This window comes from Chlamydotis macqueenii, chromosome 2 (genome assembly GCF_036417535.1).
Source record: "Chlamydotis macqueenii isolate bChlMac1 chromosome 2, bChlMac1.mat, whole genome shotgun sequence".
Classification (NCBI taxonomy): domain Eukaryota; kingdom Metazoa; phylum Chordata; class Aves; order Otidiformes; family Otididae; genus Chlamydotis; species Chlamydotis macqueenii.
This window is the reverse complement of record NC_141557.1, coordinates 73,138,193-73,163,162: the sequence shown is the minus strand read 5'-3', so window position 1 is coordinate 73,163,162 and position 24,970 is coordinate 73,138,193. Positions and strand designations below refer to the sequence as shown.

General features: G+C 45.3%; 1 protein-coding gene across 1 annotated transcript; it reads right to left on the bottom strand.

Annotated features, from left to right (window-relative positions):
* Positions 1-33: 33 nt before the first annotated feature.
* PXDC1 (PX domain containing 1) lies at positions 34-23,583 on the bottom strand. Its single transcript, XM_086740272.1, has 5 exons — positions 23,035-23,583; positions 10,212-10,303; positions 9,807-9,924; positions 5,947-6,058; positions 34-1,666 (listed from the first exon to the last, which is right to left on the bottom strand). The coding sequence occupies exons 1-5, from the start codon at positions 23,288-23,290 to the stop codon at positions 1,549-1,551; spliced, it is 696 nt and encodes a 231-aa protein (XP_086596398.1). The 5' UTR covers positions 23,291-23,583; the 3' UTR covers positions 34-1,548.
* Positions 23,584-24,970: the final 1,387 nt, after the last annotated feature.

Genomic DNA, 24,970 nt, shown 5'->3' with positions numbered 1-24,970 from the left:
AAAAAAAGGAGCCATTGTTTTAAGCTGCAGAAGTGTACTGAAGGTGAGTTATATTTTATTTCATTAAAATATATTTTAAAAACATACTGTGTAAAAGAATTAGGATTCTCAATAATTTATTATTTACATTAGCAAATTCTGTTTGACTCTTATTCTATAGATAGAAATGAAAAGTCTGCAGAAGAGACTCATATCAACTTCTTCAGGATCAAGCCCCTTTACCAAGAAACAAGTCCAAAATGCATTCCTTCCCATTTCAATCCCTTCAAATTCATGTTTGCAAACAGATCGCAAAAAGCTCCATGAAAGATCACATTGGCGAGCGTTGAGCACTCACAGCGAGAGCCAGGATTTCGAAGTGCTCCACAAGAAAGAGACCCCGGGAGATTTTAACGTTGCATTACTCAGTAGTCAGGAGGCTGCAGGGCCTGATCCCGCTCTTGCTCCCGCTGTCCTACCTCCACTGAAATCCATGGCATTACACGACGACGAGGCCTGCATCCAGCCCTACGGGTGTATCTTGGAAAGCTAGACAGACTCCTTGAGCCAGGCTGGCAGGGGAGAGAGTGTTTTTCCCTCCACTGTAGCTTATCATTCTTTTTCAGTTTAAACATGACATAAATCTCATTGTTTTCCTCCCCATCCTCTGGGGAAAAATATGCATAGGGAATTATCTCTCTGATGTAAACAACTGTAAGCACCATTCACATTTTCTGGTCCACATGAAAAAATTCGTATCCAAATGCCTGTCGTAGCCTTGACTGTTCTTAGCAGGGTGCAGCTCAGCTTTCCCATCAGCTTTCCAGACCTCTGAAATCACACGGGTACCCAAACATCATGCACAGTCCATTGCAATGCCAGCTGCTGCCTGCTTCACTATTCCACAAAAGAGTAGTCACCTCTTCAGTGATTATATAAAAACCCATGATTAAAAGCAGTAAAGCGGTCAGCTCGTGTTCTATTTCCTGGAGGCACTCAATGGTATTTCTGACATCTCATGTAAGGCACCAGTCATGTGGTAACTGAGCAAAAATTGACTTGCAAGACCTCCATTAAGCAACTGCAGAGGGAACTGACAAAAGTCAGCTGGTTTGCTTGCCTTCTCGGTCACATAGCATAACAAATGTGGTCACGCCATCTGGGGAAGTTTCTGCTGGTATCCTAAAAGAGGAAGCCTCAACTTGCACTGCAAGCCAAGGAGGATGGGTGACAGCGTACTACAGCACAAGTTTCCGATGGCTGCATCAGAGTGGCAGTTCCCACAGACACGGCAGAGGTTTCCTCGAGCTCCAAGAGGCCTCTGCTGTCTTGCTTTCATGGAAAATGAGTTTGTTGTCAACAGCAAAGCAGTTACCTCCTTACAAGATGTCTCCATAACACACAACGGAGGTCCAGACTACAAAATCAGATTTGTAGCGTACTTGCTGCAACTTCTCTGCTGTTGATCAGCCTGCACAGCCTTACTCAGAGAGATGCAACACCGGAGATAGCAGAGCCTATGGACGAAGAGGTCGGCTGGATGCTGGCTGATTGCGTCACTGAGCAGCCTCAGTCCAGAATATCAGTCTCAAACGGGACCAGGTGGTAGTATGTCAAATTGGTGACATAAGCTGTTGGATCATCACTGTCTTCTAGCTCTGAGGTAAAGTCACTAACACTTTCAAACCTAAAGAGAAATTAAAAAAAAAAAAACAAAAACACCAAAAGGCGTTAGGTCATTAATGTTCACTTAGAAAATCAAAGTCAAAGGAATGGGAAGAAAAGTACTGGGGGAGAGGGAGAAGGCTAGCATATCTGAAGACTGACCCCCAGAAATTTTGAGAAAAGACATTTGTAAGAGGACTACTTGGAAAAAGGGCTGCAGGCAAGAATGCTTCTGCTGGTACTGCAAGTTAAATTTCTGAGTAAATGTAACGTGGACTTGCTTCACACCAGAGCAGTGTTGCAGTAGAAGTACTTCTAATGCTGGTTTACAGCTTCAGCTTTGTGAAGCTCAGTTTGCAAGACAAAGATTTAGAGTCCCAACTCTTTTTCCAAAGCTTCAGTATCTCACTCCCTCACTTTGCAGTCTGAAATTTGAATTCATACTAGAAGTTGTCAAGGAAGGTCCATACAGATCAACTATGAATCATGAACCTACAGTTTCTCTGACATCAGCCTATGAATCATTTTGCTAGCATAACCTACTGGAGACACCAGCAATGGCATCTACTGTCACTTTCATAAACCAAGATTCAACACTTCCTAGAGAGAGTTGAGAAGGAAATGGAAACCATTGCTTTCCATGTCTGTAAATAAAGAGAAAATCTATTTCTTTATAACCTATGAAAATGAATGGACTAAAGAGTTTGCTTTCAGTAAAACAGGATGGCTATTCCCTTTTAAAACTGTGATAAAACACAGCTGCACAGCTGTTTCACTTGTTTTGGTATTTTCCTTCCCATTTCTTAACTCCTGTGTTATAACCTGAACTTTTGCAAGGATTACCCACTGTCTGACACCTACTCTCAACCAGAAGGCATTGACTTTTTAAAACATACACTTTCCTCAGTTACAAATGTTCCTGTTCCAAGAAGGCTTGGATTTCTGCAGTCAGAAAACATTTTACTTCTTCCCAGATAGCCTAACAGTTAAAGGCAACCACTGCAGGCCATGGACTAAATGTCATCTCAGTTCAGGAAAGGGGCTTGAAGAACTGTCAACTTTCTTTTTCTCATACTCTCTCTTTAATATTTTGAAAGAACTTGCATTCATTCTGATAGAGTGAGAAAAAAAAAATGAAATAGAAACTGAAAAATTGCACAGGATGGAAAGAGAAATTCTAACCTAACTCTGACTAGAGGACGTCTAACATATTTTTCAGCTGGCATACTTCAGGTCTCTGAATAGCAGATAAACAGATGAAGCTTTCAAATAATTTGGTTTAAAACCGCATCTTATCTACATATGAACTAGTTAGACTCCTTCAGGTAAGTAAGGCAACTGCAGACAACCCTCTAACCTTGCCCTAGACAGCCCTAAGAATCAGGTATTTCAGAGGACTCGAAGAAGAGTGGTAGGGTAAACAAAAAGATAAATCTCCCATTCCCATCTCTCCCCAAAACTTTCTCTAGAAGTATCATAGGTTATTGGATAGCATGGTCTGTACATCCTGCAATGTATGGACACAGCTCTGTCTCTTCCACAGTCCTACCTGGTCCTTCTCACCTCTTTTTTAACTATGAGGACCACAACATTTTTTTGAGCAGAAACTAATGGATTTTCTTCTTGCAGTGCTGTTGCTATACTCTTTACTTACAACCGAGCTGAAATGAGACCGAACTTTTAATGTTTATTACCCTCATTCCTCTATTCTCTCCAAGCTGTTTGCTTGCTTGCATGTGTGGGAACACATGCAGAAGGGAGTTGACTTGGTATCTTGCAAACACTTCACAGATTACGTTGTGCTGTCTTTCAGACCACTGGTGATCCAGAGACAACAGATTATGAAACAGCAGTGGGGAAGACAAAGCAAAGAAAGCAGAAGAGGAGTCAAGAAGGCTACTCAGATTCTGCTCTCCTTCTCTCGTCAATTGTACAAAACTAGATTATCACAAGTGGAAGGCCTCACAGATTTTGTGGTTTTTCAGCCTCACTGATAGAGTACTACAAGCAGCATGTGAAGTACAAAGCAGTGGCATTCATGTGCTGCGGTTACGCACCGAGCTTTCCATGCCGCCAGAAAGGAAGTGTAGGCCCAGAAGTCTGCAAAGCACTGCTATGGAGAACTCATACAAAACCAAACCAAATAAACCAGGACTGGTTACTACAGCTAGCAGCTGTATAGCTGAGCACACTGGCTTTACCACGTTTTGCAACAGTATGGTGTACTGCCAACTAAAATTAGAGAGAAAATGAAGGAAGTGGAAAGCAACTACTTCAGAACAACAACAGTAAGTGACTCCAGCTTGCAAAACCACTATAGTCTCTTTTGCAACAAATATGAGATGTTTCAGCTGATGGATCACTGGGTAGGCAGCACTGCAGGCTACAAGAGCTAACCGGTGTAGCAGGACCTCGGGGAACGATTGCTACCTGTTGAAGCTCCAAGTGCTTCTCTCCAAAAAACACAGGTTTGCTTTGCAAAATGTCTGATTCAAGTATATCGGCAGCCAAAACCCCAAAGTCATACAGATTTTAATGCTGCTGAAAGGAAAAAGTTCTCATCTAAGGATATAAAAGTCCACAAGAAATTAACTCTGATTAAGAATAGAAAATACCTATCCCGTAAATAAAATTTTACAGAGACCAAAAAGGAACTGCATAGGATTTTGAAAGATTTTCAAGCTTCTTTTCTTGGCTACTAACCTACATATAAAAGAACAGTATAGAAAACTCTTGCTTTTAAAAAAGTTCAATTTTTATGAAACAGCTGTGCTACACAAGTGCCATTACCTCCTAGCCATTACCTCTGAGCTATAAAGCACAGCTACAGGATGGGCAAATTTAGGGCATCATGTAAAACAGACATTTAAAATCTATTAACTTCTTGACTCCTGATTTAACTTCCTTCAGGAAAGTTAAAATACAAATGCAGAAAGCCAGGCTGTTATCATGATTTATTTCTTCAACCACAGTTTCTGGGAAACCATGCCTTCTACACAGTTTTATCATATTAATATTTTCTGGCCTTAATATTTTCTGACTTCAATGAGATGACAATTAGATGATGACAGTTTCTGATTCCAGACCAGTAAGTTTTGTTTGGGCTGCAGCATGTTTTTAAAATCAAAGCTAGATTTAAATTTATTTATTTTTTTAAAAAATAATCAAAATAAGGCAGAAAAAGGCTTTGTTTTGTAATTTGCTCCTATTATTTGTCACTCTCAGTACTGAAAAGTGATCCACTATGAACTATGACAACATTCATTTCCAGACACTGGCCTTACAGAATTACCTCCAGTGTGTCACTTCAAACTTATTAATACAAACCTATAAGCTTCAATGTCATTAGCAAGGTCGAGGTTCAAAACACTATGTCATAAGTTAATGAAAAGACTTCAAGAAATTACACCGCAGCCAGAGATCCACTCCAGTCCCTGACAAAATCTTGTCAGGCTCTAAACTTTTCCACAGACTGACAATGACCACATTTCAAATGCCGCAAGGCAGAGCGCTGTATTCAAAGATAAAACTTCCGTAAGCCTTTTAGTCCTGTTTCCATCATTTTGATTTTTCTAACAAAAAAGTAGGCCAATGTTTCTCGTTAAAAATATTTAAATGCTTCGATACCTGAAGCTCATGGAAATATCAATCACCTGTCATGACACAAAGGAGACCATCAATACCCATCTGCCAGTAGAGTCACTGACTTAAGACCTACATGAAAGCCCTCCTGGTTACAGGTCTCTGACCCCAGAATATCTACATGCATTAGGAGGCAGAATTTATGAATAAGACTAGTCTAACACCCCCTAACAAAATACACATGCTTCACCAAGTCCCAGCATGGCACAGCACCTGAGCAGCTGCTCAGCTTCCTTTGACTACATTCAGGGGGTGTTCCCCTCCGCCGAGGATTTGCTTCCCAAATAAAGCATAGCCTTTGTAGTGGGATATTCCATTTCTAAGGATGTTTGAGTTTCCAAATTCGGGCTGAAACCAGCTCTCATCACAGTTATGATAGAAAGAAAAAACCTAGCAGGACCCCTATGACAGCGACAATTTTTTCATACACAGAGGACTGAGCTCCGTGGGATCAGTCATTCTCACTGACAGTCATTTTATCCATTTTAATAGAAAGACCTGTGAAGCCTTAGCAATCAGGCCCAGTAATCTTTAACCAGTCAGAATGACAGCTGGACTGGTCTTGCTCCTAGATAGAGGATAACATTTTGCTGAGAGGGGGCGGGAAAGCTACAATTTATCCAAAACTGACAGCATTACTCATGCACAAACCCCACTTACAAGTGTTCTGCTGAATCTACATCCAGGTGCTTCTCTTTTCCGTTTGGTATACTGTGGTCAATGACTATAGTCTCAGTGTTGGCTAAACAAAATCCATTTGATCGCATGATTTCTGTTGGAAGAAGAAAGAAAACCAGATGAAAATAAAAAAAAAAAAAGCTGGACAACAACTGCATCTCATATGTGATTGACATGGTTATGAACTGGGATGTGTGCGTGACATTGAAAATCTGTACAGGAAAGTAGGAATGAAAAGTTAGTTTCACAGCTTCTTACGTTTGCAAACTGGCAGTGCTTAAGCAATTTTATTCACATAATCAATTCATGACACAAAGCGTTTGAAGCAAGGCCCAGTCTCAGTCTCATTATTACCAGTGGCAAAATTCTCATCACACTTAGCAGAATGGCAGCCCATCCATCTGTTGCAACCTACCACTACCAAAATATAATTGTATTTTTCCTAGATAGTCCCATGCTTAAGCCAGTTAAGCAAAACCCAAAAAGACAGGAAAAAGGAAATAAAAAGTGACCTTCCAAGTTAATCCAACCACCATCTTTAAGGCATGTAAAACAATACCATCTTCTACACTGCCCTCAACTCTGCTTATTTGTTTCTCACTGTGTAAGAAGCCTCCAATCTGGAACAGCTAAAATTTGCAGCTAATTCCACTGACTTACTACCACAAGGAGAGTTTAAAATTAAAGAATAGTATCTGATGTGAATGAGAAGTTCTGTGTTACATGGAAAGGCATATTAGACAAGTCACAAGGATTTCTTCTGGTCCCACAATCTTAGATGAAGCTAGGGCCACCACAAAATGAAAATATATTTCTACATAAATCAGCACCGACTTAAGTGGGATGACTCATGATTTGCCTCAAGGTACAAGGACGCTGTGTTACACCCTTGCACTATCAGCACAAACAAAAGCAAATTAATTTGTGGCACAAAATATGTTAGGCTCAAAATATGCTTGCAGGGAATCCTCAAACAAACCAATTTCAACTACACATACACTTCAAGTAATGAGCAGGAGAGCAGACAGGAGAAAGGAAGGAGGAAATTTTTTAAAGTGTTTGCATGTTTCTACATTAAGGAAACACCAAAACTCACTTCCATATTTTTCTTGAGAAAATCACCTTTGACTTTCAGTCTGTATTTTACTGCGGCCAACTAGCAGAATATGTTTGGGGGTGGTAAAAAACACTGAGTCCTAGCAAAATGACACTTTGGTCATGACTCATCTTGAACCAACATCGTACTGCAGAACAAGATTTACACCATAAATTCAAATTCAGCTTTCACCTAAGAGGGCGGCCCTTTTGCTCTTCCCCATCACCTACCGCTCTGAAGAGGACCATATGAGGGACAGTTCACTTTTTTTCAGAGAATACAAAACATTTTTGCCTGCTTTCCTAAGCCTGCAGGCCATGTAGAAAGCTGCACTATGATGAACATGAATGCCACAGTGTTTTCCTAGTGTCCTTGACATGACCTAAGAGTTACAGCATTATGTGAATGGTTTTAGACGTTAACATTTACTGCCATCTACTGACAATGCCGCCAGACACTGAGACTGTCTCCAGTGTGCAATATTCACACGAGGCAAATACCAATTATCATCAGATTTCTGCCTATGTTCTTAAATTCTTTGCCGCAATCACTTAAGTGAACAAACAAACAACCACAAGATGTTTTTGGATAGCTGCATGGGTAGGAAAATCTTTCTCCAATTAATTAGGTATGACTCATCTCTACCAAAATTAATTTAGAATTAAACCAAAACAAGTTCTTATTCAGCTAATGTAGTTTCCACAGGTCCTCTACATAGAGGCTGGCAGGAGAGTTCCCTTTGGTGCTAGCCTGGTCCATCAGCGGGGCACCCTCACTCTGAATTTATGTTCATCTTGGCCAACCCTTTGTTTTACCCACCATGTGACATATTCTGTCATGCACACACAGAGTACGTGTTCCCTAAGGGGGTACACATCCTCACAAAAACTATACAACACCCTTCCAAACTGTAAAAAGCCCCAAGCCAGAGCAACACTGCAGTTTCTAACCAGTGTAATTCCAAAGACATTTATTCTTGGTATTTGCCTGTTTGAAAAAGAACAAGGTATCACTGACAGCAGCCACCATTCAAAATATTTTTTACAGCATACAGTTTGAGGATCCTTCATTTCGTAATGGGCAGGTGCTAGGACTCATTTCGCAGGAATTTTACCAGAGGTTTCCACGTTGACTCAAGACTTCACCCAAAACTCCCTAGCCACAGATGGAGTGTGAGACGGACATGTTGGCTCCCATCTCTCATTCCCAGGAAGCCAGACCTGGGTCACTCCCCTTTGTAGTACGGGTCCAGGGGCTCTTCTTTACAATCACTGCGCTGCACTGCAGTGCGGGCTCGGGGGAACGATACAAGAAGGCACCAGCCCAGATGGGCTGGCAAGATCACACGTCTCACTGAAGCTCAGCCTTGCACAGCACACTTCTGAATAGTTATTGATGGGCTTGTAAACCATTTACCATTTAATTAAAAGAATATTTATTTAACAGAGGACTAGTTTTCACTTAGAACCAGAGCTCAGGATCAATTACAAAAAGTCTACCTTGTTTATAAGATCAATACTTAAGACACACTGTTTACACCTTTAGCGTGTTGACATGCCTTCTGGCCATTAACCGATATACTGTTAGCATCTAAGAAAACTGATGCCAGTTTCATGCCAAACACTTTATGCACCTTGGAGGACTATGTAGTATTTAATTTTATTTAATTCTCTGAAAGAAACTCTTCTGGTGACACAAAACCAGCAGTTGCCATTAGGCTCAAATGAAATGTTTCAGTATAGAAATACAAAACCAGGCACACCAAAAGTTCACAAACCTTTCAACAAAGGTCACTTAAAGATGAAGAGGGGAAAGGCTGAAAGAATAGGCAAGGATAAAGTGATACTGCTCTCCATTTTACCCCCCCAGCAATCTGTGGTTTAGAAACTTCCTACGTCTCCACCTGTGACAGGTCTCAATGTACTTTTCCTCCATCTGCTTTTCTAACTCCTTTTTGAAGTCATTTATGCTTTCAGTTCTGCCATATCCTATGACAATAAGTTCCACTCCTTAACTGTGCTCCATATGGAAACAAAACAATATTGTGACTTTTCTTTTGTTTTTTTTTTTTTTTAAAGCCTGTTGTCTGTCAACATTACTGGATAACCTATAGTTCTTGTTTCATGAGAAGTACAGGGTAATTGACCTCCATTTATTCACAGCTTTGTAGACTTCCACCATCCCCACTCTGTCATCTCTTCTCAAAGATGAAGTGTCCTTCTTTATTCAACCTTTTTCTTAGAGAGGCTGTTCAATTATTTGAATCCTTGTCCTTTATTTGTATGCTTTTAAATTCTACTATATCCTTTCTGAGATGGAGAGACCAGAATTGTGCACACTGTATTCAAGATGGGGTGGTGCTCCTTTCTTCTGTGCTCACCTCCTTTCCTAACAATATCTAATATTCTCACTGCTGGTTTTGCTCATCGCTTGGCACTGAGCTTGCACTTCCACAGAACTGTATCAATAGCCTCAAACTATGACAACAGCACTATGTATGTGCCTAATGAGGACTGCGTTTTTCTCACATCTACATCTTTGCTTTTATCAGTTTTCAATTTCACCTGCCACTTTATTGCCTGAATGCATGTTGTATGTGAAGGCTAATCACACGTTCTATATTATAAAGCAGACTATGAGAACTATCTTTTGAACAGCTGATGCAGAAAGAGTAAGGGGAACAGCAAATACAGCAATTTTCATTCTGTAGTTCTTGTGTCTACTGTAGGAAGCTAACAACTCTTACCTGATATTTTAACTGGACTTTGAAAGCTCGGCTGAATTTTATGGACATTGTCATTTTTTAGAACTTGGTCCAAAGGAGATCTCTCAAAGAATGTGAGGACGACTTCAGATCTTGAATACTTAAAAAGAGAAACAGAAACAGGTGTCCATTTTTTACCAGTAGTTTGCTCTGACCCTCTTTTCCCTTTCCACCCCGTCATAGTATGACAGAAAGACTAATTACAAGCAACAGCAACAGGAGATGTCATTACACAATTCTGGCACTCAGTACTTCTCCAAGACACACAATAAATTGCTGATTCTTTTAGAGTCTGGCAAAGCCCACTGCTTTCTAATCTGCATGACAGTGTGTGTCACCATCAAGGAGGAGTCAGTCTGGGCTAAAGATGGAACTTGGCTTACTCACCTTCCAGGGCATGTTTATAATAGTCTTCAGAAGTTTTTCCACTTCATTAAGTCTGGCTTCTATATCATGAGCTTCTTTTATCGTGATGAGACCTAGAAACAAAGTAAACAGAACATAAGCATAGACAAAAGCACACTTTGATGTATACACACACTTCAGCAGCCAGGAGCAGGCGCTCAAGAAGATGTGGAACAACCTCAAATATCATGCCTCCCAGAAATGTCTTTTAACCCACACTGACGATAAAGTGCATATTCCAAACTGAGGTGTGTGTAGTTACAAGCAGAGGTTCAAGCTCGACACAAATTCAGCTGTTGATGATCATATTTAGGAGTTGCAAGACGAGCAGAAGCAGAACCACCTACTCCTTCACCCACAGTTTCACTACACAGCATTCCCAGAAGTGATAATAAAACAGCCTGTTTTCTGCTTCCAAGAACCATGATTCATCCTTTTTTTTTCTGTCAAAAAATAAACCAAAATAAACCCCAAGAAAATAAAAAAAACCCACGACCCACAGAGAAGAGGAAAAGACTAAACACAAGCTAAACAAAAAGCTTTCAGGGCACTCTTGTACTTATCTGAATTTAAGCCCCAGTGAGCAGCCCATGAAAGATTTTTCAGTATCATCTTCATCAAGCATAAACCAGGGGTTTTTCATTCCTTCCTTTTTTTTTTTTTTTAATACACAGAATTACCACAGTGCTACAGAATTGATGCATTACAATGCTTCTAATTTTGAATTGCTCAATATGGGGATCTTCAACCGTAATACCGTATTTTGTATATACAACCTTCAGGACATCTGTAACTTCCCTCTCTTCTGGCAGGCTCAGGGAAATACAGCACAGGTTATATGCACCGTATAGGGAATATGATGAGAAGTAAACTGCAACATCTTGCATCCCTCTAGCAGCCCTTTTATTTCTAGTCTTTGTAACCTACTTTTTCTAACCCAGTCATTGTTTCACCTCTACATTTGGGCAGCTTTTCCAAGGATCAGAATATATGCATGAAAATGAAATACCTAAGAGACTATTCAATTTAAAAAGCTCACTGGTTTAAAAAAAAAAAAAAAAAAAGAAAAAAGAAAAAGGTAGAGGAGAAAAAGATCCAATAAATCGGAACCATCTAAATAAAAATCAAAACTAAAAATCTGAAGCAATCTGTGAGAAACTATTTCAATACACTAAAATAGTAAGCGCTAAACTCTAAGTGCATCTCCATCTCCCTATTGACAAGGCAAACATACAGAAAGAACCAGTGAACATGCATAGTGTAGGGACAAGATCCACAAAATGTTTCAGCCTGCATCAGTCCCTGTTGTTTGTTACCAATGAGATATGATCCCATAGAAACTTTCCAGACAAAAGTGTGAGTTTGAACCTCCCAGCTCTCCAATTACACCTCTCAATAAGACAGAGATTGTCTCTGGAGCAACCAGCTTTACTTGATGGTTGTCCCACAAAAGCAGCCTGGTTTCATAAGCCTTTCATCACTCAACAGTCCTGCATTTTGCCTGTTTCTCTCAGCATTGCTACCACCTCACCCCGGTACAGCTTGGTCCCTCTTCTGAGAGCAGAGCAGAGCAGATAGGGAAGGCAGCTGTGTATCCTGCTCTGACCGGTGTACACTACAGTCAGGTAGCTTTGCATGGAAATTCTCTGAAAGGCTGTAAACGCAAATTAACTCACCTGCGTGGGTCCACAGACTGTGTTTTAGCTGGGCTGTGCTTGACATTACTGACCCGAATTGCAGACCAGCACCCTTCATCTTCCTAACTACCGGATGTAAGCAGGCCTGGGTGGATCTGCTTTGCCCCTCCACAAATATGTTCCCATACCACATCTGAACAAAGTTCAAACCTTTCAAAAAAAGTGTTTTCATCTTCCCTAAAAAAAAAAAAGCTGCCAACAGCCCCACGGCTTAGACACTCACCTATGATGTTAGAAACACGCTGTTGCCCTGTCGCCCACATCAGAGAAAACAGAGCCAGCCACCATGGTGCCAGGTACCATGGGATGCCTCTATTTGTCCTACTGGTCTTGCCTACATTAAATACTGACACATTCAGAGCAGAAACTGCCTGACTGTGGCTCCTACCTCGCAGGCAAACACCTCATCGCTGACCCACTCGGGATTCCGCATTCAACTGCTCTCTCTCAAATCCGCCCTTGACCTTGGACCCTTTCCCAAACAAGCATTTGCTGTCGAAACTAGCATTCTACCAGGAAGAGGGATAATCTCAAACAAATGAAGATATTCAGACTAAGGGAAAAAAAAAAAAAGACCAAAAAAAAAAACACCCAACCACATCACCAAGAACGCTGAGCATTCATTCCATGAGGAAAACCAGCCAAGCTGTCAGGATTTTCTCTCATTAGTAATCAAGGAAAGCAGCTGCAGCTCCACACGGCCTTTTCATGCTTCAGCAAGAGAAGTCGGGCAAGGCCATCAGTCTGTCGCACTGTCACAGATCACCCAGTAGGAGGTTTTACAGCTTCTTGCATTCACCAGGAATTTCCAGCCCTGGTGTATTCCTCCTTCCAGCTCTTGGAAAGGCACCAGCCACGCAAACCCACGCTCCTACTTGGAAACTGGCACAGATGACACGCAACATCTGACACGATAACAACTGTTCCTTACTGAAGCTTTTAGTAATATCAAAACCAAAAGGCAGACAGCGTAGGAAGGAGAGCCTAAGTGATACATCTGCCTGGACAGCTTCCTGTATATGTGCTTAAAGATTACAGATGCACAGCTTTGGGGTGTAAAGCTGCTGACCTTACATGAATTCCCTGTACAGGGAATTCAGTTTGGCTGGGCTAAAGCCTTCCTTTTCATACATCTACAGTCCAAATACACAGAAACCACCTGACTGGCTATATATACATTGAACCCTGTAATTTCTTCTGCAATAGCCACAAAGTTTGTAAGGCCCTTATTTATCTTAATTCCCCAAGTCTCTGTTTTTAAGAGTTAACAGATGCCCTCGTGGTTTTCAGTTAGCCGTCGCCTATGATCCCACAACCCGAGGGATCGCTCACAACCCCACAGCCACGCTACCCGGAGCAAGGCTCTGCCTGCCCAGGCAGCCAGGAGGAGGGGAGGCCCCGGCGCCCCCTTTTGCCCTCTCTCAGCGCCTGCTAACTGGCTGCTGTCATCGGCCACAGAACAGAAACGCACAAGGGAATGCTGTGGTTTCATGAGGTGAAGCCTCTGGTGACAAAACTGGTTTAAGGTGCTCTCACCCTTTCCTGCAACTCATTTCCTCTCCCACACCACAACACAGGGCTGCGTCTCCTTTGCCAGCACAATTAGGTGAGCAGCGGGGAACGTCTCGAGCTGCTCTTGTCAAAGCCTTCATCTCAGGAAACCCCAGCCTTCGCGGAAACAGCAAGAGACAGCAGGTTAGGATGCCTCACTAGAGCTCCTTTCTCACCCAGGCACTACACTGAGTTTGAGCAGGAATCAGGACTTGCGTAAAGAAGGGTCACAGAACTGCACCCAAGCTTTCCATCTGTACTCTTCACTATGTAGGGGTTTCTCCCCTGCCTGTGTTCTTTTTCCTGTTCAGAAGCTTTGATGAGGCAGAGAAAGAAAGGGAAAAAAAAAAAAAAAGACAGAGACTGGTGTAGGATCTCTAGATGCTGGAAATGCCTGAACAAACAGACACACGCACACGCCAGCTGACTCTGCAGACAGAGCCCAGCACCTCTATCATTCATTAACCCTGACACCAATGCACCACAAGCTGGATGCATCTGGAGTGCACAGGACTCACTGGCCACGTAGGCAGCATCCGCCCAGCAGCTACAACACGTCCTGAGGCTGTTGTCTCTCTGCCCACAGACCATAAATATGTGCCCGTCTTTCCATCTGGGGCTTTTAGATCCCAAGAACCCTTATTCAGACAGTTTGTTATAAAATAAAAATAAGACACCAGCAAAGCAGCCAGTAGCCTGGGACCGGTTGTGCTTTCTTCCACTTGTTTAGTCATGCACCAGCGCTGAGCTCAGAGCTGGGAAATCCCTTAGTGAGACGATGGTGAGAGGCTGTTCTCATGCCTTCTCCTCTGCCCTGGCCCCTGTCTGACTGCTAATGGAAAACATGTGCAAACTCCTCCCAGGAAAACTCTGTCTTGTTACCTGTGCTGTGGTTGGACAACTAACTACCATTTCAAGTGATTTACATGCTATAAACACCTACGGTTACAGAGCTCAGGTAAACTGGAGCCCCACTGGCTCTTTTTGTACCGCAAACCCTGTTGCCAAATACCACAAACCTCTAAGATTTCTTCACTCTGCGCACAATGGAGCCCACACGCCGGGTGACAGGAGGGATGAAACAGGCACATCATCTAACCCAGGGTGGCTTTTAGCACACCATCCCTGTAGTCAGCGACCTCATTTTAAGAAAGGAAGAGGCAACCCCTTTGATATCTCTGCCCCTTTCCAGACCAGGAGCCTCAGGCAGACTCCTTAAGACTAGGCAAAAAGGATTTGCCTGCAGTTTGAGACCACGCACACATAGCAACTTTACGCATAGCAACACGTCTCTGGAAAAATATGGCACAAACAGCACCAGAGGCCTGGAGCATCCTCTGCTCTGGGACCCTGGTGCCGGAGCAGCTGCAGGAGGCTGAGAGAGCAGGCCAGCAGCTGTGTACCCGGCACGCTGGCTTACGGCGTGGGAGAGGGGCCCAGAGCTGCAAACGAGCAGGAAACAAGCTCAGCAGAGGAGGAGAAGGAACGGGAAGCCAATTCCTGATGTCAACACACAAGCCTTGGTAGGCCTGTTAGCCTGTCCTATTACCGTCATGTGAGCCACCCAATCTGCAACTAATAGTATGTTGACACCTGCAGATAATGCACTGCATCCTTCTACCAAATGAAGCAGGACAGGAATTGCAGCATGCGCTCCATGGCTCGTAATGAAATCACAATGCAGTCCTGACAGTCAGTGTACACCATGAGCATGTTGTCTCAAGAATCCTCTACAGCCTTCCAAGGAAGAGTAAGTTCATGCCTGTGTCAAGTGTGTTTCACATGCCATCTCTCAATGATGACACAGAGCAGTCTGTTTTTCTGGAGATGTGTTGCTATGTACAAGTGGCTATGTATACATGATCTCAAACTGTGGGCAAACCCTATTTCTCCAATTTGAAGGATTCCACTTCAGGCTTGTGGTCAGGAGAGGAACAAAGAATGTCCAAGAGATCTCTTATTTTCTCAATATCAATTAAATATGTATAGGAGGCTGAGCAAGAGCAGTAGCCAAAGTGTACTTTCTGAAGATGTGTGCAAGATGGAATGGCACTGCTCCTATAATGCTGTGTATTTTAGTATATATATGAAGATTAAGATATTGCATTGAGCCCTGCTTACCTAATCCTCTCTCCATCCCTTATGGAAGGACCCCAGAGTAGATATCAAAGTGAAAAAAAGGAGTAGCAAATAAATCCAGGAAGAAATATTTCTGTGTTCTGCTAACCTGCGCTGAAAGATAGATTTAAGGCCAACAGATTTAAACCTTGAGCCCATCCTCTTTTTGCACAAGCCCATGAGCAGCAGTTAGGGATTTCAAATTTTTTGGGAAGACACATAAGCTGTCTTACACAGGAGACTGTTACTCTGCTCTCTCTCCTGACAAGACTGTATGGCTTCACCAGGAGATACGCTCATTTTCCCCAGTATTCGTTAACACTGCAGTGCTCAGTCTTTTTTATCCTGTACCCTCATTCCTCCTTTCCCTCAGATATGTTCTAACCCATGTGCACACACACAGAATTTGGAAGCAATGGATGGAAGCAATAGCAGGAAGGTCCCAGAGATGAGAGGAGGTACACAAAATCACAAAATAATGTCCAATGGAAGAGTTCAATCCGGTTCATCCAGAGAAAGACCAAGTCCGAAGTCATATCAGGCTGGTGGGGACCATGTCCAGTCAACTTCTGAATATCCGCACAGACAGATATTCCACAGAATCATGTAGGAACTGAAGCTACTCAGCTGGGACATGGATCAGGGCCAATAGGGGGCAACTCAGCACAATGTTTTCTGCTATTTTGCTCCTTTGCACTGCTTCCCATTTCCTCCCTCTGCTGAACTGAGCTTTCCTCAATAACACTTCAGCTGGCATCTTTCCCTGCTTCATGGCCACGATGCCTCTCTCTTCCCAGCAGATGGCCTTGTAGCATCCCTCCTCCCTGCAGACACATGTCCCCTCAACCTTGCTGCTTGGAAACTATGGCATTAGCCATCTCAGACTGGTCTCTGAAGAGGCCAAAACAGCTCCCGCTTAGAGTTGCCTCCTCTCTGATGGAGGAGAATAGGATAAAAGGTTGTTAGAAGGACAAAGGAATATTCAGTAGTATGCAAAGGCAGGAAATTAAAACAAACAAACAAACAAACAAAAAACCAACAAAACCCAAACCAGCAGATGGGAAAGCATGTTTCACACAGGAATCCCTTAAGTCCAAAGACTTGATAAGATCCAGAGAAGGGCAGATAATTACAGGCAATCAAGGATATCAGATCTTCAATTACTACAGACCAGGACTGTCACTTTTCTTCTCTCTGCCAATTATTTATGCTGCCTTCTGCAGCATCTGGTTCTCATCACTAGGGACAGGATCCCAGAGCTAGCTATGGCACTGGCCTGACTTAGTCTGGCAGCTCTGGTAACTCTTCTTTGACGACTCTTGCCTAATTCTACAACATCCTTCTCTTGGGGCAGACACACTTGCCCCTTCCCCTCATGTGGAAATTCATCCATCTCATATGACAAGACTACAGTCTCTAAAGCCTTTACAAAGGATTTACTTATGCAATACCACTGACAAAATCCATCTTGGTGGCATTACTCAGGGAGCAGCTAAAAGTATGTGATGGAGTTGAAAAGAGGTGCAAGGAGGTGGATTTTTGAAATTTGTTACATGTTATGCTGCCCTTCTTATACTTGATGTTGAGGAACAAAATAGGGACAGGTTTTTCTAAGAGGTATGGGTACACAAAGTGCATGTAAGTCACTCTATAATTTTATAAGTCCCACTAGGTGGCAATGAGCATACTGAAGATACTAAGAGAAAGCTGCTAGATGCAGAAGGACGGAGAGCTTTCAAAACCTTGCCCGCACTGCACACACTTAGCTCTAAGACAGGCCTTTTCTTCTTTTGCAGTTCATATGGAGCAGATGTAAAAATACAGATGGAGCAAAGTCCTATCAAAAAAAATGTCCAGCTGAAATCCCCCACAGCAGAGGTTGTGACCGTGATCACCTGAGGACCCTGGCACGCTCAAATACCCATGTAAAGCAGAGAGGCAAGTTAAAAGCTGAGAAGTCCAGACCCCCTGGCTAGCAGGTTTTCCACACGTGTATTATTAGTTACAGGTTGTCCCAGGATCTCTGGAGGAAGATGGCACCTCCTGGTGACAGAACTCAGCAGACAGGCTTTCCCTACAGAGTTCCCTATCTTGACACTTGAGAAGCCACAAGAAAGAAAAAGATGTCAAAGAAGCATGAGACAAAAGCGAACAGAGCAATCAAAGCCTGATAACATGCAAGCTCCTACAACCATTTTTAGCTCTGATTTCTTATCAGGTGAGAACTATAATAAAAACCCAACCTCATTTCCATTCCTTTCCACCAAAATCCTCCCAGACATATTGCCTGGGTCCACCACAAAAAGGCAACTTGTGCCTAGCTTTATAAAAACACAGCCAGCTTCAGTTATCTCCATCATTACTAATGAACCATGAAATTCAGCTAATAAAAAAAAACAAACCCAAAAGCCCCAAACTTAATTTCAGTTATACAGTGCTGCTAGAACCTGATAACTACGAGCTGCATCCTTTGTCTGCCAGACAGAAGCTCTGAGCAAGCTCCACTAATGAACTGTTGACAATGTCAACAATGAGAAGAGCACAATAGATGCAGTCTATTTATCTGTATTGTCACAGCACCGAAACAGCTGCAGTCTGTGGAAACCATGTGCTGCTTCTGTAGAGCTCCCTCTTCTCATAAATCATGCTCCCAGATGGTCTTGTAAACAACAACACCATGTAATGCAGCATATAGAAAATCTTAAGTTATGAATGCGACATTTGCAAGCAAACATAATGTTCCAGGGCCGGCTTTTCAGGAACTGCCTTCTGCTTCATGCAAGTCCTTCCAACGGCAGCCCTGAAGGAGCTTCACATGTCCTTCCTGGTGCACAGCCACTCGGACACAGAAATCAGCCGATCATCTACAGACGGACAGAGGTTGAGCGCTGGCAAGGAGAAAGATGACAGAAAAGTTCTGGAGAGCCACAGATAGCAGCGAGCTGGTGAGGGAAACCTGAAGGCAAAGAAAGGGAAGAAAAAGCAGCTCAGGGAAAGCGACTTGGAGAAGCAGAGAGACAACAACAAAAGGAGAGCAAGGGGAAAAAAAGCCATGACAGGGTAGAATGAGTCAGAGGAGGCATGGAAAGAAGGAAGGGGGAGGAAAATGAGCACATTGGAAAGAGAGGGCACATCTAATAAAAAACAAATCTGTAAAACTGAAGAGAGTTTCTGACTTGATGGCTCAGAGTATAAGCAGGAGTAGGTACTACATGTAGGCACGATACAGTGACGTTGGAAAAGCATCTGAGCCTCTGTTCTGATGACAAAGGCCATAAAACAGTGGCAGAGGATTGCCAGAAACCACCCTGCCACTCTGACGGCAAACCAGATCCCAACTTTGAAAGGCTGCCAATGGACTCTTCCGGCTTCCTGGGCCAGTACTTAAGGGGCTGACCCTGCCTGCACTGAAGTCAGAGGCAGGTGCCTGACTGAATCGAAGATGCGTCAGGTCCTAGGATAAGTCTTAACCAAGAACCCCTTAGAAGTAATATTTAGAGAAAACAGAAGAAAAGAAATGAAAGACTACTTTTCCAGGTTTATACTTTACTTCCAGTGTCCATTGGGTCTGTTGCAACTATTTCCAGAAAGCAATTTTAAGTTGGCTTCTAAGTCCATAGTGCTGCCTTTTTCAAGAAGATTGATTTACATACAAAAGTTGTTTATTTTGCATATAGAAACAGGCAGTTTAGCAACATTAGGCTGTCTTCGAGCTCTGCTAAGAGTGAATTAGCCTGTGTTTTTTTGTGATCCTCTTCTGTGCATTTGCGTTCAGCAAGGGATGGGCACATTTCAGACACAAATAAAATACTAGCAAGTTACTGGTAACATCACAGTGAATCATATTTAGTCATCCTGCAGGTATGCACATACCTAACCTTGTTTAGCAGCTTACTAGTAAGATGCTTTGTGTTGCTGAACGTCCTTGGCCCTTAGCATCACAGCACGCTCCAGATGCAAAGAGTGCACTTTGCCATGTGTTGTTATTAGTTTTCAAAGACAAGACCAGACTGTGTGAATGCCATACTCCCCCCCGGGACCTCCCCTCTTCTCATATCACAGAAAAGGTAAGATGAACAGCCAATGCAGCAAACTATACCTCTTGTCCTCTCCTCTGTCATCTCCAAGCGCTCTGCAGATCTGAGAAATATGGAGAGGGAGAATGTTGTGGAAGTCGGTCCAAGGGGATGGGAGGTGGAGGAAGGAGAGGGCTGTTTGCTGTTGCTGAGCAGAAAAAGGAGCACATTCCTGCTCAGTATTAGCATTTTGCTGAAATCAGCAATAATGGTAACAACTGACTCTTCTAATATTGCTGACATTTAAAAAAAAAAATCTTATTTAAAAAAGTTAATAACATGAAATAGCCCAAGCTTTCACTCCTCAACCATATCGCTTAAATGAAATGTACTGCAGCTTGACTGAGCTGCAGGATAATGCTTGTCCTTTTAATGCTCCTTAGGCAAATCTGCAGAAACTTTGGAGTCCTTCAATGCAATGCAAATTTGGTTTGCATCATTTTACCACTTCCTCCAGATAAAAGGCACAGCTAATATTCACCTTCTTTCAGAAAGCCTAAGATAAACATATACACAAAGTCACATACATATGCATAGACATTTATATATATATATAAAAATATTCACACACAAACGTGTATGACTGAATGCAAACACACACAAGAGCGTGCTTTTGTCAGGTGTTTTTGCTGGATTAAGTGTATTGAGCTTTACTGTAGGCGGCAGGATATCTGCTTTTAAACAGGACATTAAGAAACGATGCTTACCCCAGGAGTTTTGTAAAGACCGGACACACTCCGTGCAATCTCTTCTTACATCCAAAGCTTTGCATCAGTGTCACTTAGTTAAATGAGATCTTTATGTTTCAACTCAGTGAAGTCACACAAGGCTGCGGCCAGTCACTTTAAAATGCTGGTATGATGAAGTGTTCTCTATGCAGAGCAGCACACTCTACAAAGTAATTTTTTTTTTAGAGCAGGAGCAGCGTAATTTTAAACAGAGTATTACTGAAGTTGTGAAGTGTGCTGTGATTGCTTAGAAACTGCTCCTGATTTTTATTCCATCTCTGTTGCAAAGTTAACTCCCACCCCCTCACCAAGCTGAACAGATCAAGATCTGCTTATATTGGGTTTCGATTTTTCAGATCCTGGATTGATGCTTTGCTCATTCCCCATTCTACTGAAGTCAGTACTCCTGTTCCTGAGATAAGGGTAAGTGAAGGTTGCTGGCTCCAGGTCTTAGGCAGGAACTGAGCATCGCAGGCTGAGGATGCTTACTTTTTCCCAGCAGCTCATGCACTAATGGTGTATCTTACCTGCGCCTGTCAAGTAAAGCCAGTGCAAGGGACTATAATTCCTTCTGGCTGTAACTGCACAAACGATGCCTCAGAGAGATGTGAAAACAGTTCAGTGTTTTGCAAAAGCTGTCTTGCGGAAGGAGAGGAACCACGCTCACTTAAGGGAGGCGCTGAGGAATGAGAATGGCTTTAGGACACACAGGGGCTCCTGTGCCTCATCGATGGGGAAGGAGCACGCTAGCAGGGGCAGGAAACCAGGGCCAGCAAGGACCAAGTCCCTCTCTGGCCAGAACCAGCACACACCCCAGCCCGGCTGCCAACCAACTCTTCAGCACCCCATAAATCCAACAAGTACAAGGACTACCGGCACCCTGGGAAGTCAAATTTTAGTTCCAGTGACCCTGGCAGGTGCTGTGCCCTGCAGGCCACAGGCAGGCTCACTCCAGACCTTCCTAGCATCCTCAAAAGCCAGGGCCAAGGCACCATATACACTTACAGGCCGTGTTATTTAGAATTTTCTGCCGCTCAGCACTACTAAAAATCACACTCAGGGTACTTCAGGTAGAGCACCCGCAATGGATAATGCATTTTCACAGTATTTTAGATCATGTGAGACACTGTACAAGCCTGCAGCAGGGCTGAGAGGCGGGGGTGCTGGTGTCTGCAGGAACACCCAGAGGACTCCCTCATCCCCACCCTGCACCCAAGCTGGGGGAGACAACCTCCCTCCGGCACCCAGTAAGCATCTCCCACCCCGCACCTCCGGAGCGGGCAGCAGGGGGACGGGATGGGGAAGAGGTTTTGTGGGGGTGCTGCCACCAGCCCGGCCGCCTCGCACCCATCCCCGCCGTCTGCAGGGGGCACTCGGGGCCCGCGAACCGCGGCCCCGTCCCTGCAGCGGGAAGGGGGAAAAGCCCAGCGCCGGGGGAAAGACCGGGATTATTTTAAACACCCGTCAGAAAACATCCTTTGAGAGTTCCCGCTGGTCACACAGGTAGGGCCCAGAAATAAATCCGGCGGATTAACTCCGGGATGCAGGGTGGAAAACCAGCCTCCAGAACGTCAAAACGCAGACCCTCTGCAAGGGAAGGGTCACTCTAGCAAGGCGTGAGGCGAAGTGAGAGCAAGGGAGAAATTTATCCTCTTCACGGAGGAAAAATTCACAAAATACCGGCTTCTCCCCCTTCCCGTTCAAGCAAATCACTTACGCAGTGACTCGAACAACTGAGGAGTTGGCAGTGCTACGCACACATCCATTTTCAGAGGAGCGGATGCTCCGCACCGCTCTACACGCTTGAAATATTTTTGAGCAAAGCACATAACTGCAGCTAAAAAAAACACCACAAACGTTAAACAAATCAAAAACCAACCCCCAAGGCAGCTTAACAGGTACGCGCTGCTCCTGTACCCGTGCTCAGCATGAGCAGCATCCCTTGAATTGGGTTCGATCCACTTCAGAAACCAAAAGAGAAAACCCGGCTCTGGTGCAATTCTGCTTTGCAGAAGTTATGCGAGGAATTATGCCAGCTCCCAGAGTCGCTCCGTCCACTGGCAAACGCTGCAGCCTCTTCCCCCCCCCCCCCCCCCCCCCCGATCCCTGTGGCAAACAACATACCGACATGCGGAGATTTTTCAGCTACAGCCCTTCTCCTGCCAACAACCCCCGCTCCTGGGGAGGCGGGAGGCAGCGGGGAGGGGGCAGCGCGAACAGGGACCCCTCTGTCTTCCCTCCCTGTCCTCGACCCCTTCCTGCCCGGCCCGGAGCCGCCCGTCCCCGAGGAGCTGGGGACAGCGGCGGGGCTGAGGTCTCCCTGCTGCGGGGCAGCCCAACGCCTCCGCCGTGTATTTACAAAAAAAAAAAACAACCAAAAACCCAACCAAAACCCAACCAAAACCAAACCAACCCACAACACAAATCAACAGCCCAGGAGGAGTTTCCGACGGCAAAACGCCCTCGCAGCTTTTCCTACCCACCCCCCCCCCCAACACACACACACCCTCCCCGCCCCGTCCGGTCCCGTAGCGACTCCGGCTCTTCAGCCCCCTCCCCTCCGCCCCGGGGGACGACACGACGACACCGCCCGCCCCGCCACCGCCACCCCGGGGGAAGCGGCGAGGGCTCGAACCTTGGAGCAAAGGGGAGCGGGAGAGCTCGGGCCGGTCCTCGGGGAAGGAGTCGAGGAGCCGCTTGAAGAGGCGGCCGAGGTCGGAGTAGCTGCGGTGCAGGTAGAGGACGTTGCGGTCCGACCACTCGGTGCGGATCTCGTAAAACTCCTCTTCGTCGCCCCGCCGGCTGATGATGAGCCGCCGGATCCCGTTCACCCAGCAGCCCCGCACGTACATGTTCACCAGCGAAGTGCCCTCAAACACGGCCGAGGCCATCCCGCCGCCCGCGCATCCCCCGCCGCTGGCGGAGGAGGAGGAGGGCGAAGCGCACCGCCCCGCGCCGCCGCGGCCAAGTTAAGAGGAGGAGGAAGAGGAGGAGGAGGAGGAAGAAGAGAGAAGGGGGGTGCCACCCGCCCCGGCCAGGCCCTGCCCGCCGGGGCTGAGCCGCCTCCCGGCGCTGGAGGCCGGGCCCGCCGGCGCCTCATAAACGGGCGGCCCGCAGCGAGGAGCCGGCCCGGGCACCCCCAGCCCCCGGCACCGAGCGGGGCGGCTCTCACCCCCTTCCCGGGGCGGGGAGCGGGGTGGCTCGGCCCCTTTTTCCCCGGCGCCGCAGGACGGCCCAGCCCCTCCCGTCGGAGGGGAGCGGAGCTGTGACCCCCCTGGCCCCGCAGCCAGCGCCCGCCCCCTCCGCCAAACACCCGTGGTCCCCGCGGCGGGATCCTCCTCTTCCTTCTCGGGACGGTTTCGCAGACGCCACAGACACGACAAGGAATTTTTTTCCCCTCCCAGTGACAACAGAATTTTTTTCTCTTTTTCTTTTCTTTCTTTTTTTTTTTAAAAAAAAACAAAACAAAAAAAAAAAAAAAAAAACAAAACCCAAACTTCCAGCCCGGACAGCTGAGGGAGGAAGCGGGGAATTGCTTACGCCGCTTCCCGCTGTGGGATGCGAGGCTGTCAGCCCCCGCACGGATGCAAACCATCCCTCTGTGCTCTGGGAAGCCGAAACGGAGATCCCGGCAGCCGTGCCCGCATTTTAGGGAGAGGGAGGTCCGCTATAGACAGAAAAAGCAGGAGAAAGGGAGCAGGCTGCTGGCGCCCGGGGCTCCTTCGGCCTTTTCCTACATGCTCTGGTGGGACACCGTCCCGGAGGGAACTTCCAGCAGCATCGCATAGGGAGGGAGATGGGGAGGCTTGTGCTTGCAAATACAGTCCCCTCCTTCCCACGGGACCCTAAGCACTGTGTCAATGCAGAGACTGGGGCGCTGGGAGAGCTGTGGAGGGCTGCAGCAAGCCAGAAGCGGTCATCTGGCAAAACCGGAGACGTGCTGTAAAGCAAGGAAGTGTGTGGGAGATACCTGGATGCCTGAAAATGCCTCGAAGCTGCAGGGTTAAGATGTACACACTGCGGGTGATGAGAATGACAGCGTGGTGACGTGGGATGCATCATCCGGGACGGGCCTCTGCTTGAAGGCAGAGGCCTCGGCAGCAGCCTCCAGCAGCGGGCTTTCTGCTATAGAGAGGTTCAGTGGGGCAGAGGGAAGCGGTGGGTGACTTCCCGGGGTCATGCCATGGCCCAGGGCGGGAGAGACCCTTCCTGCTTGTATAATTTGTGAAGGCCAGAGGTCGTTGCACTCACAGTAGATATTATCAAATTTAAGCTGGTTTTCGCCAGTGTGACATCTGTGGCTCAGGAGGCCAGGAATTCACAGGGAAACAACTGGAGTGCTGTTTAACTGCTCAGAAAAATCAGCAGAGCCCAGAGACAAGGCCGCTGTTATGGAAACCAGCCAAAAAGCGGTGCTTGGACAACACTGCAGCTGGATCAGCTTGGAGCAGTACAAATCCACCCAAATGTGTGTGGGGGTGAGGAGGCACCGAGATGAAAGATACTTTCACAGAAGTGAAAGATAGCTTTCTGTAAAGTGCATAACTAACTAAATCACGCTTTCTTCAGTG

Coding starts and splice junctions, on each gene's coding strand:
- PXDC1 (XM_086740272.1), bottom strand. CDS start 23,290: ATGGCCTCGGCCGTGTTTGAGGGCACTTCGCTGGTGAACATGTACGTG. Junction 10,304..23,034: donor CCGCTCCCCTTTGCTCCAAG/GTTCGAGCCCTC, acceptor CTTTGTTTCTAG/GTCTCATCACGATAAAAGAA. Junction 1,667..5,946: donor GTAGATTCAGCAGAACACTT/GTAAGTGGGGTT, acceptor ATTTCTCTTTAG/GTTTGAAAGTGTTAGTGACT.